Raw genomic sequence first — 20,091 nt, 5'->3', positions numbered from 1 at the left:
GCTGCTGCCACCTGGCGGCCGCTGCCGGGGGGCCGCGGGGGCTGCGCGGGGCCGGCGGCCGCGGCCTCCCGCCGAGCCGCTTCCCCTCAGGCCCGCGGCGTCCTGGCTAGGAGGAGGATTCGCCGTGCGGGTCGAGTCGTGAGCGGCTCCGTTGGCGTGTCGAGGTTCTAGTTTGTCGCAGGAATAGGCTTTTAAAACCCTCAAAAGCTCGCTCTGCTGTCGTGACGCTCATCGCAGCCGCGGGAGCGGTGGTCCTGCCTGTGGTGCTGTCAGCCCAGACGCCGTCAGTGGCAGCCTGTGGCTCGGAGGCACGGTCCTCTGTCCAGTGTGAGCTGTACCGTGAGTGCTGGGGCTTGACAGCAGTAACGAGTACAGAAAAATACACACAATTCACGTTGATTAGCTGTTGAGATTGTTGGACAGAAGCCAGGACAGAGGATAATAGTAATGGGTAGTAAGCACACAGCGGCTGTAAGAAGCGATGCAAGGGTGGCGTGGCAGGCAGCTGGGCTGTCAGTACCAGCCGTTTGACTTTCTCTCTTGAACAACCCAGCTTTTTGCTGTTTTTGAACAGCAGGAGCTTGGGGCTCCTGGCAGGCTGTGCTGTGCTGTGGGAAAAAGTTTTGTGTAAAACATGTTTTAAAGAGAGTCCTAGAAAACAAGTGGGAGACGTGTAACTTATGTGAGGTATGCATGTTCTATAGCCTGTTGTCTCTGTGAGCAGCGAATGTTAAAATATCTGCTGCTGTGATAGCATCTTTGTCCTGATTAACATTGTCAAAGGCAAGAACTCGTAGTGTGATCTACTTTTTATTATAGGTGAGTGTCATAGATAGCTTATGAGACTAGCATAAGGGAGTTTGCTTCAGCACTGTTCTTTCATGTATGAATAGTCTTGAACTTCAGGTGGTTGTGCGTAAAAATGCTGTTAGCTGTAAATAAAAGTTGTGGACGTTTCACTTTGAGCTTCAGAAGAGTAGTGTCCCACTGGTCCTCTCTAAGCGTAATTCAACCACATGTACTTCCCATTTGCTATTAAATTATCAGGTTGCAGTTGCATCTGAGCAAACTTTTGAGGAAAGGTTTCATTTTGGAAGAAAGACTTCTCTTTAAAGAATGGCTAAGAGTGAAACTTCCGCACAAGCCCTTACAAAGACATTAAAATTCATTAAGTGACATTAAGAAATGTCAAATGTACAAGGTCATCTTCCCTACCTGCATTCCCAGCAATGTGGCTCAGGAAATCTTCATAAGTGATAAAGAGAGGAAGTAGATGGCTGGAAAATCAAAACTGAATAGTATGCAGGTGTCTGGATATGAAAGGATAATGAAAATCTCCTCCAGCTGAGCTGAGAAATCAGAGCAAGGCCTTTATTTCTGTTAACACAAATATTGTGAAAATTAAAGGGACAAGGCTGCCGTTTCCAATTGATCGTCTCCATGGAATCGGCCTCCTAGTGTCAACAGTTTGTGGAGCAGGATCTGGGAAGCAAAACAGACTTTCACTCCATCAGCAAGGGAGCAGGACGAAGTTTTTCTACTTAGAATATGGTCAGCTGTTGGAGGATTTTGTGAAGTGTTCTGTATCAGATGTGAGCAGGACTCTTACACAAGGGTTTGCAGTGGACCATCCAGGATATATCACATAGAAGCCTGACCTTGAATATTCCCAATGTTCCAGCTTTGTCAGTTTATCTAGATTACCTGTTTCAGGCGGGCAACATCATCGTTATTCAAGAAACAGAAGACAGGCCCTTACCTGTCAAAAACAGGCAAAGGAGCAGCACCAGAGGTGTAGGGAATGGCATTATATAGTGTATATCTATCTGTAACCTGTGTGCTGCATGTATAGGATACAAAAGAGCAAGAGCTTTGGATTAGAAACAGAAAGTGTAAAATGTGTGAAGTGGCGAAGAGGAACATCTAGAACATTCAGAAAAGGTAAAACGATCAGATCAAAATGTAAGAAGTTTATTTTAGGGGCACAGTTTGTTTAGGGTGGAAGAAACCACAGAGAGGGAATGGTCAGGGTTTTAACCATTGAGACAAAGAGAAGTAGGTGTCTGATCTAGAGTGAAGGTGAGACAGTGAGGTAGGCTTGAGGTGATGGGGAGGAGGAAGATGCATACAACACTGAAGGATTGTAGACCTGGTAACTGGGGAGGACCGAGCACCACCAGCAATTGAAGAAGTCAAAAATAGCCAGGATATCATAAGAAACCTGGGCGGTCATATTTTTCTACCTGTAAGCTTTCTTTGGCTTTTGAGCTGACTTCTTGCTGGTAATCTAGGTAACTTTTTCATCCTTTGGTAATGATGGTTAGGAAGGTCCCGACAGTGTTAACGAATGGGGAGCCACTGGATCAATACAGGGAGGTTATTTTGATTCTCTTCACAAGGGAGGAAATCAAAGGAAGGTGTGAGCCAGTTCTCACAAAGCAAGGTTGGAGGCAGTTCTGCTAGGAGCAGCATTAGCAATATGAATTGTGGACCCTCCTCCAGCCTTCCTTCTCTTCTTTAAATACCCAGTGAAATACCAGTAATTTTCCCTGGTTCTGCTGCCTTTGTTCTACAGGCACTGTGCAGAGGGTGCATGGCAAGGAATATTTTGCTGCTATAATGCAGCAGCTTTTAGACCAATTCATGGTAGAAAGGAAAGTGTTGGAGTGCTTCGCAGCTTTCATTTAAATTATAAGGAAATATAAAAGAAATCTGAACAGAAATTAGAATTAAAATACTTCCCAGAATTTATTTTAAGTTTTAATCTTTTTTTCCTTCATGTCCTTACATTAGGACTATATTTAATCCGGCATACTTCTACAGTGGTTTCACTTTTTGAGCCACTAAGAAAGAGAAGGAGTGTATACGTCTGCTTTTTGTTAATCTTCTTTTCATAATGCACTTTCTCCCCTATAGAGATCTCCTTTCCTGGTGATTCATTTATGTGTTAGGAAGCCAAGCATGACATGTTAGAAGCTGTCTTGATAGTATTTGATATTCGTTACTAACAACTCACCTACTCACAGGAGTTTTTCTTTAAAAGGGGGAGGGAGAAAATCTGCATGTTGAATGTGCTAAGATAGTGAATAATTTGCATTAAGCATGCAGACATTCTTTTTTTTCAGTCTGTCACCCTTCACTGTTTTTTTTTTATTATTATTATTTTATAACCTTCACAACATGCAGGGAGTATAAGCACTAAAAAAATAAAAATAAAAAAATAGTCATGCCACATGAACAGAAGCTGGAGCCTTTCTAAATCAGCCAGAGCAAGGCTAGAGAAAGACCTTTCCTAAGCGCACCATCTCAATGTGGATTTCATGAACTTGAAACTACATTGCTGCCTCAAACTGCCAAAGGCTAGAACATGCAGCCAGGAAGATCAGTAAGAAATGCGTCCCCAAGATAGCTGTAGCTTCCAGATGTGACAATGTAAAGACCATGAAAAAGATGAAGTAGAGAATAAGGTGTTCCCAAGAAAAGCCAGTGTTTGGAGACCTAATTTGTGAATGCTACAGACATGTTAAAGAGAATCCAAAGCTTTGGCTTCCGGCTGCTTTTTGCAATAGATCCGTGATGGAACTTTGTTATGCTGGAAGGACCTGAAAATAATATACATGGTATGTATATGTATCCAGCTATAAGGCTGTCCGTCACTTCTCAGCTTCCAGCTCACAGCTGGATTCTGACTTAACGAGAACCATCATGAATACACAAACCATGAGATATCATTCACTTACCAGACTTGCCCACTATAATACAGTGCTCATCACTGGATTTATTAACAGTAGGGAGCAAACTCCAACATACTGCTGTAAAATACACTTTCTGCACATGGCAACGTGTATCTGAGCTCACCTCTAGAGCAAAACATTTCTGAAGTAACCAGAAGTAACTTAGTACAAAGTTTCTCAGTAGTAATTACAAATCAGTAACTTTATATAGCAGAAAATATTCCAGATACTTTAGTGCATTTTAATAGCACTTTCAATGTATTGTTGCAAAATTGCTATTTGAACATTTCTTACAAAGCATAACCTCATATGTGACAGACTAATGTACCTAGAATAATAAAATGAATGTGAGTGGAGGAACTGAAGCAAGAAGCATGTATAAACTAAAACTTACACATAATAACAGATAATAAACAGATAATAATAAAGGTTGACTTTTGATGTTTTCTGGCAAGTTTTTGATGAGAAGTCTTACTGTTCTCTTCACAGTTCATGGCATTAAGTGGACATGCAGCAATGGAAACAGCAGTTCAGGGTTCTCAGTGGAACAGCTTGTGCAGCAGATCCTTGACAGTCACCAGACCAAACCACAGCCTCGGACACACAACTGTCTTTGCACTGGTACCTTGGGTGAGTACACTGAGAGGGTACAAAATGCTTTCAGCTTAATCCAGACTTGGAGTAGGGTTTGTAGTACCAAAATGCTAAAAATACTGTACCATGGAGTAATCATGCAACTGGAATTTCTGTAAAGAATGCAAAGACTTGGTAATGTGCAAGTTCTAATAAATGCCCTCCGTATGTGACCTACTCAGAAAGTTTTTCTCTTCTACATGCTCAACTTTTGTTACCAAAGCCTCAAAATTCAATGTTCTGCCAATCTCACCCTCTGAAATCCTTGCCCTGCAGCCTGCTTTGTTGGAGAAAATGGGCTCAGGTGGTTAATTACAAGGTATCACTAGAAAAAGACAGGTTTTACTTAGTTACCATGAAGACACAGATTTCTTTCCTGTTAAAGATGCTTTTGTTTTGAGTGAGAGGAGAAGAAGAAACAACATCTTTAGTATTAGAACTTTATGCATCAAGTGGGAAGCTGAATGAGTCATTTTTCCATCTCATCTACTTTATAACCACCCCTTCCAATTACTTTGGTCAAGTAATATATATATATCATATATTAATTAGTCTTCAGAGAAGTTTGTAAAGGAAAGCTGTCTGTGCTTCAAAGAGTTTATTTTCTTCTTCATTTTTGGGCGGTTGCGTTATACAATCAAGATTTTAAGTAAGAATGACGACCTCTGAAATACCTGGGTTTGGATTAAAATGCAAGCCTTAAGGCTCAGCATTTGATCCAGGCTTGCAGATCTGAACATGAATTCTTTTATGCTTCCCTTTGATGTTTTGTCTTGTGCTAAGTCTGCTGCATGTTTTTTGACATAACAATACCACTTTGTTTTGTAACAGCTGGCACATTGACACATGCATTCCCAGTTCCTTACACAAAGACTGCAGTGTGAAAGCCTTTCCCTTGTCTTGTTCATCTCTATACCTAGGAGAACAGAGAGATTTAATAGTGCATCTAGTCTCAAAAGCACTGTCCTGGACTACTTTAAATGACCTGGTTCAAAGCTTGAACACATAACAGAGAAGTTCCACTTCAAGGGCAAGGAACAAAAGATTTGGCAAACTACAGTGGCTATGCAAACACTTTGTGTTACCCAGAAGATGGCATTTATAATTGTAGCCATTAGCTACAAGGAGGAGGTTTCTTTTCCTCATTAGTCATTGTATAGTACAATAAATAATGTTCCTATCTGATTCTAGGAAGAATGAATCAATTAAAGAAACATACATCAAAAATTTCTGGGCTCTTCTTTAAACAACAAATGCAGTCCTTGCAACAGAGTTTATGGTTAGGATGCCTATGCAGAGAGAATTGTTTACTTTCCATAGCTGATTTCCAATCTCCTAGAAACTCAGGTGATGTTCATCTTCTGCCAGACTCATAAAGGCAGTGGCTGAACTCCCACAGAGAGTTGTCTTCTGGTGACCTTTACTTAAGCGTTCTTCAGCCTCTCTGACACTAATCATGCTGTGTGTGACCTCTCAAAGTACTAAATGTTTATTTGTCAGCATACAGACAACTTAGAACAAGAGAAACACGTCACCAGCCTTATGGGAGGGAAAGCATTCTTTGTGCTGGCTAATGTACTTTCTCTTTAATAATTTGATGGCATCTGTGATGGACACGATGATGACAAGAGAACAAGGGTTGCAATCTAGGCAGTAGGGTGATGTCAGGGACAGGAGCACAGTATAGCATGTCACCTCCAGACTACCAGTCAGCGTCCAACCCACATGAGCAGTTGTCAAACCATCTGACATCAGCCAGTGTGAAGAGCGGAGTGCCTGTGTCACAGGGGGTAGAGGTCTTGTCCATGATGCAAATGGAACAGGGCTTCTTCTGCCACAGCTGACAGCAGTAGTCCTTGCTTTGCAGACTTTGCACTGAGATCAGGCACGTGTTTAAATAGGTCCGAAACTTGTCACAGATGCTGATTCCTTTCATGTGTCAACTGGTTAGGGCAGGGAGGAGGTGGGGGGATAGGTGCTATGTGTGGTGAGGGGAAGCGTGCACATGGGCGTGTTTTGAGGTTGCTGTCTTGCACACAGATCTATGCATTAGACGGAAAGTGTGCTTTAAGTCTGACACTAGCAAGAAATTAATTTTACTCTCAAGGTGTCTCTTCCTCTCTAGCACGTGTGCTCACTTTCTCTCTCTCACATGCACCTAAGCATGGCTTTCCTTTGCTACAGCCATAAGATACACACCTAGCATCTTTTTTAATTTTTTACTTACTGAATGACAAATGTTGTTTTCTGGCACAGGGGCAGGAAGCAGTGTGCATCACAAGTGTAACAGTGCCAAACATCGCATCATATCACCAAAGGTCGAACCAAGGACAGGTGGGTACAGCGCTCATTCAGAGGTACAAAATAACGATGTCTCTGAAGGCAAGAATGAGCACAGTCATGGCAAGGCCTCCAGCCGAGAGAAGAGGAATGGCAAAGTGGCGAAACCAGTGTTGCTCCATCAAAATAGTACTGAGGTTTCTTCCACCAACCAGGTGGAAGTCCCTGACACGACCCAGAATTCTCCTGTGTCCATCAGCAGTGGATTAAATAGCGACCCAGATATGGCGGATAGCCCAGCAGTCACTGGTGTGTCCAGTATGGCTGTAGCATCAGTTATGGGAAGCCTGTCACAAAGTGCCACAGTATTTATGTCAGAAGTCACCAGTGAAGCTGTGTATACCATGTCACCCACCTCTGGCCCAAATCAACACCTTCTGTCCTCAGATGCAGCTGCACAAGGGCTGGTACTTGCCGTGAGTTCAGATGGACACAAATTTGCTTTTCCAACAACAGGCAGTTCAGAGAGCTTGTCGATGCTGCCCAGCACTGTCTCCGAGGAACTTGTGCTCTCCACAACTTTAGAAGGAAATAGAAAAATTCCAGAAACCACCATGAATTTTGACCCAGACTGTTTTCTTAATAATCCCAAGCAAGGGCAGACTTACGGTGGAGGAGGTATGAAAGGTGACAGCATCAGTACCAACATAAGGCAGTCACCCACAACAGAACGTAGCTTCAACTTCAATACGACCCTCACGAAAGAAATTAAAACTGAGGACACATCTTTTGAACAACAGATGTCCAAAGAAGCATTTTCCTCCACTTCTGCATCTAACACTCTCACCCTCACCACTGGTTCAGGTTTGCTTCCATCTGGAGGAGGTCTGAGCCCAAGTACCACCTTGGAGCAGATGGACTTCAGTGCCATTGACTCCAACAAGGACTATTCTTCGAGCTTCAATCAGACAGTCCAGAGCCCTCACGTTCATCAGACCCCTTCCCCCAGCTTCTTTCTGCAGGATGCCAGCAAACCTCTTCCCCTTGAGCAAAACACCCACAACAATTTGAACGACACAAGTGGTTCATTTGTGAGCACGTTAGGAATCCCCAGTGTGAAAACAGAGTCCTCATCCCAAACCACTTCCAACTGTAACGGCACAGTGGAAACCAGAATAGAGTCCACCTCTTCTCTCCAGCTCATGCAGTTCCAAGCAAACTTCCAGGCTATGACTGCAGAAGCTGAAGTTCCCATGGAGACCTCCCAGCAGGCAGAAGGCAATGAAAATCTACTTAAATCAGGGGATCTTCAAGCCTGCAGCACAGAACACTACTTGCAGCCTGAGGCCAATGGGAGTATCAGGAATGGGAACAATCTCCCTATTCTCCAAGGAAACATGGTCCAAGGACTCTATCCTGTGGCCCATCCCAGCTTGAATAACTCCTCCAACATGGAGCTTAACTTGGACCACTTTGACATCTCCTTCAGCAACCAGTTTTCTGATCTAATTAATGATTTCATATCTGTAGAAGGTGGGAGCAATGCTCTCTATGGACACCAGCTGGTGTCAGGTGACAGTGCCGGACTATCTCAGCCTGAAGACAGTAACAGAACAACCTACAGCCAGGCTGAAATGTGCATTCCTTGCTGCAGTCCTCAACAAGCCAACATGCAACTCAGCAGCACAGAGAATGGAGCCAGCACAATGGCATACATGCATGTGGCTGAGGTGGTCTCGGCAGCTGCAGCACAAGGCACCTTGGGGTTGCTACAGCAGAGTGGGCGCTTGTTCATGGTGACAGATTATTCACCAGAGTGGTCTTATCCTGAGGTAAGTTAGGGCTTTTACTCATGCACATTTATTGCCTTACCTTTACTCGCTTTGTTAGTAACAGCTCCCAAGAACTGTTTTGTTAAAGCTTTGACAGGGCTTTTAAAATATTTCTCTTAGTAGAAAGAGCATCCGAGGCCCTTTTCATGTCTGAGTGTACTTTTAATTAAGCACTTCATCACCCTAACAGGGCCCTTTCTTCACTTAGAAGCATTTGAACAGAAATGTTTTGTTTCATTGAAAAGCAAAGTATTTCCCATATGATGGCCTCATAATGCTACCAAGCTATGTTAGAGCAACATAATTTGCAAACTGGAGCTGATCATTGAAGCTGGCTGTAATGCTCTTAGCAGAATTAACTCCTGACCTGCAGTGTCATAATGAGTTCAGCATTTACCTCCATCCTATAAACTATCCAAAGTGAGTCACATGCACCACAAATTAAAAATGTCAGCAGCACTGACTTTTCTGATGTGAAGGAATGCTAGAGGAAAGAGGCTGTTTTGAACCCAGAAAGATAGATTGTTTAACCTTCAGCCAAATGATCCTGCAGTATCTCCAGGAGCAAGGCGTTACAGAAATGGGTGATGAATTGGCTTTCAGTGGCTCTAAGCACTCACATGCTCTGCAACATGGGACTTGGTGTGAAAACACGGGTGTTCACTCTACAAATGGAAAGGAAATGAGGTTGCCAGCATGCAGTGCCAGTGGGCACTGATAAAAAGCCTCAGTCAGGAGTTTTCAACCTCCAGTTAGATGCTTTCCCTCCAGACAAGTCCACCTGGGCCAGCAAAGTGCCAGTACAGGCTTAGCAAAATTCCAGCTATTAATTTTCTTTATTTGCTAGCCAGTATTTGCTGTGCAGAAGCAGTCAGATACAGTGAATACTGCTTGTCCTGCATTTGCAACCACTGGAGAAGGATATCAAATGCTGCTTGTTTGCATTTGTGCAGCTTTCCTGTGTGATAGTCATCAACAATCAGGGTTTCTCAGGGCACATTAGCTCCAGCACAGAGTTAAATATCATATGCTGCTCTTTGGATAGGCACTCAGAAAGGGCCCTGAGATTCCTAGAAGTTTAGTTGGCAATTGTAGAGATTTACAATTTGTATGATTTTTTTTTCATCTTGGCAACAGGTATCTCACCTTACAGTAAGCCCAGACCTCTGGTCTTCTTAGTAGAGAAACTCTCAAAATTACAATCTGATAATGTCCTTCTGGCACTATTTACATTTTTCTTTTCTGGCATTTCAATCTCCTCACTGCTGCAGCTACATCGTAAAAATATTAGGCATCATGTGCTTTATATCTCTCAGCAACCCATGAGCAAGTTTATGTTGTGAACTCGTGAAAGAGTCGGAAAAACCATGGAAACAGTATTGTCATCTTCGGAACAAATTCTACCATAGATCTATGGGATTCTTGGGATAGAGCCTTGCTTGGTTTCTTCAGTACAGTAATTTTGCTTTCTTACAGTTTTCACCTGGTACAAGTCTGTTAGTGTTCTCCCACAGTAGTAGCTGTGTCTGTGCCCTGGATGTGGTAGTTTTGCCTTGTTTAAAATCAGAATGGGACTGTAAGTCTTGTCAAGTACTCACCAAGGCAATGGTGAAATTTCCCAAACACACCTGGTTTGTGCTGAGTGTCACTCTTGGTTTTGGACTTGGTTTTGCACTCCTGTATCTGCTCTGGCTGCTTGAATTACAGTTAAATAAGCATCTTACTAGTGTTACTACACTGAATTATGTGTGGTGGATGTTGCAAATGATACAAAGTGATATTTTTCCTAAGTTAGGCATGTCTTGCTGTCACTGCTTCATGGTCTCCTCATGTTCCCGTATACATGAGGAGAGCTTCCAGTGAAATGTGCTGGAGTGCCCCCATGAGAGTGCTGGACACAGTGAACCCCTGGACAGCCCCAGGGCGCTCTTTCTCCCAGCTGGGCCTCCACTGCCCTGAGAGAAGGCACAGGGAAGCACTGGATTAACTCAGTCCTATTTGTGTTGATTTAAGTGCTGGATGTGGCTGGTGCCTTTTTACACGAGCGGGAAAGGCAGATGCCAAGGACTTTTACTTGCATTATTCTCTTATGGCTAACGGAGCACTGCTGAGGTCCTTGTCAGGAGAAGGGTCTGGGACAGGCTTGGCTCAGGTCGCTGAAGTTGTGGTTGAAGGACCCCTTTGCAAACACAGCCCTGCTTTTGCAGTGCCCCTTCAGGGTCACCCCTACATCATCACACTTCCTTATTTAACCAAGTTCCTAATACCCAGAATAGTGCACGGTGTATCATTGCTGTTTCTAGGGCAGATGTTCCTGTGTCACGGTCATGTCAGATTCATTGTCCAGCCCCTGTTGTGCTCTGAATTGTGACCTTGGAGGCAATGTGCCGCCATTCACATATCAGCAGATGTGAAGATACCATGTATCTTCCATCCATATCAGCAGGGGCAGGATGGCGATGGCAAGCTTTCAGTACACTTGCTGTGATTCACCTGTGGCACTGTTCAGTGACAAGGAAACAAGCCTGAATCCTGCCCAGGCAGCAGCAAGGAATGGAGAAAGCTAAGGTGTTAATGGGCGTGAAGTGGGGATGAAGGACCAAGAAGTTACAAGGAACTGCCTGCTGGGAGGGATGTTTGGCATGCAACATTGAAAAGATTTGCCGTCACTGATCTAGGAGCTGACAAGTGACCAAAGGAAAGAAAGGCCATCTGCATGGAGGGAAAGAGCAAGGTCACATTGGTGAAGCATGGGATTTGAGCGTATAGACAGGTGCAGGAAACAGTGCGAATGAAGAGAAACAAAGATGCTCTGTTATGGAATACTATTTGCTTTTGACCTCAGTGTAAAGTTTGCAGGCCTAAGGCACACCTGCATTGGGTTTCCATGGAAGGGTTTTGGTAGCAGGGGGCTGTAGGGGTGGCCTCTGTGAGAAGAGTCTGGAAGCTGCCCCATGTTAGATAAGGGCCAGTTTCAGCCAGCTCCAACAGGACCCAGCCCTGGCCAGAGCTAATCAATAAGTGATGTTTTTTGCGCCTCTTTGAGAGTGTATATAAGAAAGGGAAAATAGAAAATACTGCTGCACAACAGCAGCTGTGGAGAGGCCCCTGGTGGAGCAGGCTGTCCCCCTGCAGCCCATGGCTCCCACATGGAGCAGATCTCCACGCTGCAGCCCCCCCGTGGAGGAGCCCCCGGTGGAGCAGGTGGAGGAGGCTGCAGCCCACGGAGAGCCCCCGCAGGAGCAGGCCCCGGACCGGAGCTGCAGCCCATGGAGAGGAGCCCACGCAGGAGCAGGGGTGTGGGGGGAGCTGCCGCCTGTGGGGGACCCGTGCTGGAGCAGTTTGCTCCTGGGGGATGGACCCCATGGTACGGAGCCGTGTGGGAGCAGTTCTTGAAGAGCTGCTGCCTGTGGGCAGCCCCCGCCGGCTCAGTTCGGGAAGGACGGCATCCCATGGGAGGGACCCCACGTGGAGCAGGGGCAGAGACGGACCGTGAAGGAGCAGTGGAGACGAAGCATTAGGGACTGACCGCAGCCTCCATTCCCCGTTCTTATTCACAGCTCCAGGGGAGGAGGTGGAAGAGGATGGAGGGGGGGAAGGTGATTTTAGTTTGTTTTCAGTTTCTCACTGATAAAGATTGTTAGTAATAGGTAATAAATTTCATTAATTTCCCTATGCTGAGTCTGTTTTGCCCATGAGGATAATTGTTGAGTGATTTCCTGGTCCTTACCTCAACTCTTGAGCCCTTTTCATCATATATTCTCCCCCTTTCCCTTTGAGGAGGGGGAGCGAGAGAGCAATTGTGGTGGAGTTCAGCTGACCAGCTGAGTAAAACCACCACAGCACCACACAGTATCATCACTTCCCTGCAAAGGCTGGGCCATGGCAGTGAATAATGTGAACAGACAGCAGCTGGCTTGTGACTTGCTTGCTCTGCCGATGACTGGGACATCGGAGGTGACTGGTGCCAAGGATCTGTGTTAGCTTGGCACTTTTGTTAGCCCTCACGACACAGTTTACTCTTCATCTGTTTCAGTGCATGGTCCTCCCTGGGTATGGCTTTTTTGGTAATACTTTTTTCCCCCCTTCTCTTCCTTGTAGGGAGGAGTGAAAGTTCTAATCACTGGTCCGTGGCAAGAAGCCAGCAATAATTACAGCTGTCTGTTTGATCAGATCTCAGTGCCTGCATCTTTAATTCAGCCAGGAGTGCTGCGCTGCTACTGCCCAGGTAAGGAACGCCTCTCTCTCAGAGCTGGCAGTTTCAGAGGATGTTCTTATCCTAATAGTGTCTTGTATATATCTGTTTTTTGTGTGGGAATATGCAGTGACCTGTTGCTGTTTCTTCCACTTGCTTTGTCTCACTTCAAATCTATCCATCTACTTTTGGCTGCATTTTCAATTGTTTCATCTGCACTTTGGAAGCAGATCTCTTTCATTTTGAAAAGAGTTAGTAGACACATGCTCACTTCAAGGGGATGCTGAGTGAAAGCCGGTAGGAGTAGCTAGCCTTTATCTGAGGCTCAAAGTGCTAAATGTCTTGACTGGACTCATGGAAGGGTAGTGTATAAACATTGAGGAGCTTTCCCTTTTTCTTCAAACTATATATAGTGTGAGCACCTCAGTTTAGGATCTTGATACAGAGTATAACATGATTTAGAAGCTTTGAATTAGATTTAAAATACTTTCTAAGCATTTATTGAATACTGAAATAGCAGATTAAATAGTAACTGTTATTCAGAGCTGCACTCGCTGCTCTACTGCCTCTTAATTTGCATATATTCTGCTCTTTCTCTTTGGTGCTTGTGGGATGAGAACACCTGCAGCAACCCTGCAGAAATTTTCAGTAGTACTGGCCCTCAGTATGTGACTTTATGTATGCAGAATAACTGAGCTACATTGTTATGCCCCAGCTTGCTGTAAGAAATGCAGTGAAGTTGGTTAATCTTTAAGAACATGTGATTCTACCTCCTGCCAAAACAACCTACTGCATGCCTCTTAAGCTTACAACCTGTGTGTTTTAAAATACAGATTGTCATTTTGGACTCCTTAGTTGTCTAGTCACAAAAATATTGTCAAATGCCCCTCTCTGTACTCATTGCATCTGCTTTCAGCCTGCCAATGGGAAGACCATCAATAGGATAATAATGTCCTGTGCATTTCTGCAGGGAGGTCTCTGTCTTACCACTTGTTCTTTCCTTTCAGCTCATGACACTGGGCTCGTGACTTTGCAAGTTGCCTTCAACAATCAGATCATCTCCAATTCTGTGGTGTTTGAATACAAAGCCAGAGCTCTGCCAACCCTGCCTTCCTCCCAGCATGACTGGCTGTCCTTGGATGGTAAGAAGCACACGATATTCTTTAACTAAGCTTGCCAAATGGTAGGACTGTGAATGAAAGGAGCTGCCACTGGTGTGGGGGAGAGATGCAGAGGCGCGGGCTTGTGCTGTGGGGAACGTCTGTTGCTCAGTGCTCTGTTAATCAAAGCCCTCTTTCTGAAATTTATTAGTTCTTTTAATGTGAACAAAATGTGGATGCATTTGATGGGAAGGAGACAAAGAGGTGTTTTCTTTGAATAGCAAGCTGAATGTTTCCCCAGTCATATTTCCTGTCAGGAAATGAACATGTACCCTGCATTTGTCTTCCCTGAGAACTCTGAAGCTTAAACTTGTCTAGAAAAAAATGCAAGTAAACAAGCAGAAAGTAGGAAGATGGTGCGGCAATATAAGGAACAAGGGCACTTTACAGTCAGCCACTGCTATGATTTCCACATACCACCTCATTACCTAGGAGTACTCAAAGGGGGTATGTATAGCTTCTGTCAGACACCTGAGAGTCTCAATGCCGGGACAGTCTATGCTGATGGCAAGCCAGGGGATTTTCTGGCACCTACCAGCCACAGTCAGCCTTTTTAGATGGGCAAGACTCGCAGCTGCACCCCTTATGCCTTGCAGGGATGGGACAGACACCCCAATAGCATTAGCTCTTAACAAGGCAGTTGGCAGAAAAAATGCGTGACTGATCAGAACATGACTGCTCTTACCTCAATGTCAGCACGGAGGAATGGGAACACAGGCTTTGGATTTATATGATAACTCTGTTCTTGAAAGTCTTAAGTTGGGATATACCCCAAAAATGCGTTTTATAGAGGAGCAAGATGAGAAGAAGGAGAGTAGAAGAACGTAGAAGCCTGGAACACCAGGCTGGAGGAATTGAATTGCCTCGGTTACGTCTGACTGCCGGGGCTACTTATAAACGCTTTTGGAGGAAACCAGCTAGCAAGGTCCCCAAGGAAGCAACAGATCTGCTGGCTGGTCTCATTTATTTAACAAGATGGACAGCAAGTTCATTTCCCTTCCTGAGTGTGGTTGCTAGAGAGGTGTAGCTTCCAATTCAGACCAAGAAGATCTAGAGAAAGAGATGATTTGTGTTAACAATGTGATAGGTTGAAAAGGACCAGCAATACTGCTTTCATCTTTCTTCACCAGACAGAGTCAGCTGTTGCAGCACTGTATTATAGGCAACCTTAGTAAAATCCTAACACTCTTGCTAGGTGACCCATTTGTTAAGTGTTTGTTTTCTCTGCTAAATAAGGAGACAAATACAGTAAGGTCAGATCCTTAGTCTTCTGAGGTATCATTGCTGAGAAACTAGTATTAGCGTTACAAAGTGTTACACACAAGAAATCACAGGAATTGTTGTTCGCATAGGACCATACTGAGGATGAGCAATAATGAGCTAATATATTGATTCAGTTTGTTCCTCGGTCAATTAACCTCATCCTGTTTTGTCTGTGAGCTGCAAACATGGTAACTGTAATATAATGCACGCTTTGGGAAATCTACCACGGATATTACTTTTGATAGCAGTTTAGTAACTTTAAAATAACGCTATCTTTACAAAGATTTGAAGCTTGTGTTACTGTGTTATTATTATTATATATACTTTGACAGACTTGGCAAATATGTAGAACTGATTCACTTCAACAGAAATATTGAATGGTTTTGAGCTTCTATCAATGTAGGCAGGTAGTGTTTGAAAGGTTTTTGATGGGCTCCCTTGATCTGTCTGGGAAGCCCTGACAGAAAAAGCTTTCTTCATTAAAATATTCATTAGAGGCTTTCTCCGTCCTATTAGTAGCTGTGAGCCTAGGGACTAGTCACATGGGTCACATCTGAGCACTCTGACGCTGCTGATTAGTGCATATGTAGTTCATCTGTAAAAAATGTGAGCATCAGGGCAGATGAGGAGGAGCCATTTCTTGCTGAATTCTGACAGAGCAGTGTGTGTGTGCGCGTGCGGAGTCTGAGCTGATACATTTGGGGATAACGGGGGCAGGAAACAGAAAATGGAATTTTCTTCAGAGTAGCATTAGGCATGATTTTAGAGGTACAGTACCTGTATCTTCAGCTGTTTAAGGGCTATCCCTTAATACTAGCAGCGAACTGATGCATCCTACTGTGATTCTCCCCCTCCGTGTAATGTCACAGAAAACATGGGTTTAGCTTCTCTGTTTTCTGACTATTAGATGCATTGTTTCTCATGCCATTTACAATAAGACATTTCAAGAAAGTCAGAGCAGCACTACTTCTGATGTTTCTAAACACGAGTGGAATGGAGACAGGTCACTGTGATTATTGTAAGGTTAAAGAGAGGTTTGTGACTTGGTTGTAGAGGTGCACATAATGTTATGTTCAGCATCAAAATTGAGTTTGACTGCAGTGTTGGTAAGGTTTGCAGATGCTTTTCATCTGCTATTGAAGCTGCAAGTTGCATGTGAAGTACAGCAGATACTGATGTGATGGAGATTGATACTCAGCTGTTAGCAATCTCTCCAGTGCAGCATGCAAAGGGGATACATTTTAAAACCGTTGTTTGACAACTCCCTCAGTGCTGGTGAATTTGGAGGAGCTGCAGAAGCTGGCCGTGGGGGCTGAGCGCTGTCTCTGTTGCTCTTTCACGTTGTCTGGGAGCTGCTGGTTAACAGGCAAGCTTTCAATTAGAGACTGTTACAGTGTGGTAATGGTGGAAGGGAGGGGGACTGCAGCAGTGAACAAACTAGGGCATTGCTAACAGGGAGAAAAAAAAAAAAGTAAAAGGACCGCTGCAATGCAGAGGCTCTTCAGGGAAAAAGACAGAATAATTTTATTAACCATGACATATCAGAAGCCTCTGCCTTGATGCACAGTGCTCTAAGGCAGCAAATTATATTCTTTTTAATGGACCAGCAACATCTTTCTGTTTATTCTGAGAGAACAGATGTTAGTTTAGCTAGCTAAGGTATAAGCTAACATGAATTGATTCTATCAACAGAATAAATCCACAAATCCCTGTCTTCTTTGTTCACTTTAATTGCACTGCTTCAAATCCTTGTCCTACTGCCTGTTATGTAGTCTTGAGGGAAGGATTTCAAGGACTATTTGTAGTCCCAAAATGTTGACTAGAATTTTAATATTCTTTTTAATTAACCTGAAGGAACACTTTGAGTTCCTTTACACTAAACTGTTAAAACACTTCTGATGATTCCAGCTATATGACCAGTGCAAGAGAGGGGTAGGATTAACAAAGTCTACCATACCCCAGGAATGGTGTAGTAAAAGGATAAACAGTATCTATCTTACATAAGTTTGCATAAACAATAGTCATCCACAGACCTCTTTAAAATAAAGATAAAGACATTCTCTGTTGGGGCTGTATATTTTCAGTTATACCGAGACAAAAATAAATCTTCTTTCTTTGTTCAGTTCTGCAGATAACTGAAAACCTTTAGCTTCACTTCTTTTCTTCAGGAAGCAAGTCTCAGAGCATAGTGGCTTCAATTTCTCTTCAAGCTCTTGTTGAGAATTTACTACCCAGTTATTGGACTGGTGTAGTTATATGCTGTTGTAGTAATAGGCTGTGCTAAACAGGCTGTAGCACAGCTCCAGACATAAAAACACAGTATCTTGATCATCAAACCATATGCTGTAAATAAAGCCAATAAATATATATATATATACATAAAATTCCTGCTGTTGGGTATGGCTGGTAAGATACTAGGCGCGCTTGGAATCACACCTTTGTAGAACTTTGCAGGTTTCGACAAAGATGGGTTAGCAAAGAAGCATCTGAACCTGAGCGTGCAAAAAAGAGAGTTCCCCCATGACCAGCGGGAAACAGTGAGCATGAACTTTTGTGCATGCTGAGCAGATGCAGCTTGCCTGGGGCACATTGGTGCTCCTCCTATCGCAGAGCAGTGGCATGAGATCCCTGCATTTGTCTGTGCAGTGTCTTAGCAGGATCTGCTTCCACTAGGCTACTGCACTGGTAGAGAGCAGCAGTGGTACGATGTATTGCACTTCCTTCTCGTAAGTGCTTACAGAAACATCTGGTTTAAGATTTTTCTAAAGGCAGGTAATTCTTATGATTATTGAGGGAGCATTGAACCAGTGCCTGTAGAGCCCAGAATCTGGGAGAGATATGATGAACAGAAACACATTTTAAGTGAAATCATGATAATTGTGCTTCCCGGAGGAAAGCGTGTCATTAAATTATTTCCTGATTTAAAGTGGTTGCTACTCTTGGAAGTAGTGACCTTAGGGTAAGGATAAATCCCACCTTTTGGAGCACAGAGCAAGTATTGTTCATTGGGATCAGGGAATAGTATTGCAAATGCCTGCTAAATGTGAGACCGTGTTCTTCTATACCTCTGTTTCCTAGGTCTTTATCAAGCCAAGTGAGGGAATGTGCAGAGAAGGAGTTCTGAGGGGCAGCATGTTGAGTGGCCATCCTCTGAAGGACTCCTTCCTTTTTCAGTGTATGCTGCACTAAAAAGGATAGTGCCTCCTTTTTCTGAACTATACACAACCACTCCTTTTTTATTCTTAATTTTTCTTATTTTAACCCACAGATAAATTAGATCTTTTACTAATGGGCAGTGGGCACTAGCTGCTAACATTCTTGCATTTTTTTCTAGCTCATTAGAGGTCTTTCTTTTCAAAGAAAGCCTTTCTTCTTCTCATAAGGGATGCACTCCCTTATTGCCTTTGTCTCCTTTGATAAACTTGGCAGCCTCTTCTTTTTTTTTCATCTATAAAACAGGCAATTTTCAGATGCTGCTGTCAGCTCAAAGGCCATCATGTACTTCTGTAGGCATTTGACCTCACTTTTCATTCACTGTCTGTAGAGAAGTTCTCTCGAGAAAAATGAAAAGCAAACAAGACCCCTTTTGAACTGAAGGAAAGAGATCTTCTACTGACAGATAAATAGCAAATTAAACAGGCTTTTTAGTACAGATTTCTAGTGGAAAGCATGTGTGTTTGCCTTCCACTGAAGCCTTTGCTCCTTTCTGTCTGTAGAGATGATGTTTCCTTAGCACGGGATGTGATCAGGCATTCCAAGGAGTGCTCCTTGGCATTATATTTACGCACCTGCAGAAAAGAGGCTGTGAAGGAATAAGTGGTGCCATAGGGAGCTCAGAGAGAAATAAAAAATTTGGGCAGGGGTCATGTGAGCTGATGGTTTAGGTGTGTATAGGATGGACGAGGGTGTGACTGGTACTGAACCTAGCTGGTACTGACACAAAGGAGCATAATAGGCAGCCTTACAACCTTTTAGTTAGTTCTGGATTCTCAGTTTAAGATTTGACTGCCGTTCCCAGGTGGAAGATGTAGGAAAGTTTGGTGGCTGACTGGTGCTAGGGTGACATGGCCATACCTGTGGCCCCTAAACTCTAGGCGTTGCGTGCAGGAGGTAGATGGGATAGGACAGGTCACTGAATTCAAGTTACCTGTGAATGATGGTAGATGTTCAAAGTCAAAATCCACAAAGGATGTTTGTTTTCCAGCACCTGATGCCTGTTTCTAGCATGTAGAGGTTACGAGATTCAGATAACACAGGCTTGTAGGAATGACATGTTTGGTATTGGTGAGGTCCTTAGAAAATGTAGTTTCAGAGCCATAGAAGTCTATCAGTAGAAAAAAGCAAGTGTCCATAAACAGTAGCACTCTGTTTATCACTCCTCTCTCCATCTAGGTAAGCATGACTGTGTGTTTGACTTTACACCTTGGGTTTTACCATAAAAGACTATAATTTGGGTTCTCCTTGGGAGGAGGGATGGAGCTGCGGTGCTGTGTGGCAGAGCTGCCGTGCAGCGGGCTGGGATGTGCGAGTGTCGGCACAGGCGCCCGGTTCCTTACTAGGAGCTTAGACTGCACGCTTCAGATGTTTCTGTTCGCCCTCTCTTCTTCGCATTTACCCTGAAGAAGCAGGAGTCTGTATGGAGGCTTTGTCTGACTCACCGTTATTGTTGTTGGGATCTGTCTTTTTTTCCCTTTTACACAAAATCGTTAAGGACAGGCTGCTCTGCTGCAGTTGTTTCAGGAAGCCTGTCTTTTATTGCTTTGACTGCATTTCGCAGACGGTCGTTTTTTCTGTTTCGACTGCGTTGTGGGGGAGTTGAGGCAAGGGGTGTTTCATTTTCCGTCCTGGATGTTGCCTTTGAGCGGGTCAGGTTTCACGGTCAGGCACTCGCTTTCCTCCGGGAAGCCTGCTTTTGGCATCAGCCCGGCTTCCTTTCGGACGAAGCGAGCGCACGGAGCTTCCCGGGAGCGCTGGGCTGGGTCTGAGCTCCGCAA

At 44.0% G+C, this 20,091-nt stretch overlaps 1 protein-coding gene across 7 annotated transcripts in view; it reads left to right on the top strand.

Moving 5' to 3' along the window:
* CAMTA1 (calmodulin binding transcription activator 1) overlaps positions 1 to 20,091 on the top strand; it is a 375,445-nt gene that overhangs the window by 315,115 nt on the left and 40,239 nt on the right. For all 7 annotated transcript variants that reach the window (XM_040533948.1, XM_040533944.1, XM_040533945.1 and 4 more), the window contains 4 exons: positions 4,224 to 4,364; positions 6,624 to 8,479; positions 12,581 to 12,707; positions 13,682 to 13,816. In XM_040533948.1, the coding sequence (XP_040389882.1) occupies positions 4,224 to 4,364; positions 6,624 to 8,479; positions 12,581 to 12,707; positions 13,682 to 13,816 (2,259 nt within the window). The remainder of the gene's footprint in view (positions 1 to 4,223; positions 4,365 to 6,623; positions 8,480 to 12,580; positions 12,708 to 13,681; positions 13,817 to 20,091) is intronic.

This window comes from Cygnus olor, chromosome 21, assembly GCF_009769625.2.
Source record: "Cygnus olor isolate bCygOlo1 chromosome 21, bCygOlo1.pri.v2, whole genome shotgun sequence".
In the NCBI taxonomy this organism is placed as follows: domain Eukaryota; kingdom Metazoa; phylum Chordata; class Aves; order Anseriformes; family Anatidae; genus Cygnus; species Cygnus olor.
The sequence above is the reverse complement of the archived record's forward strand: the minus strand, read 5'-3'. Positions and strand labels throughout refer to the sequence as shown.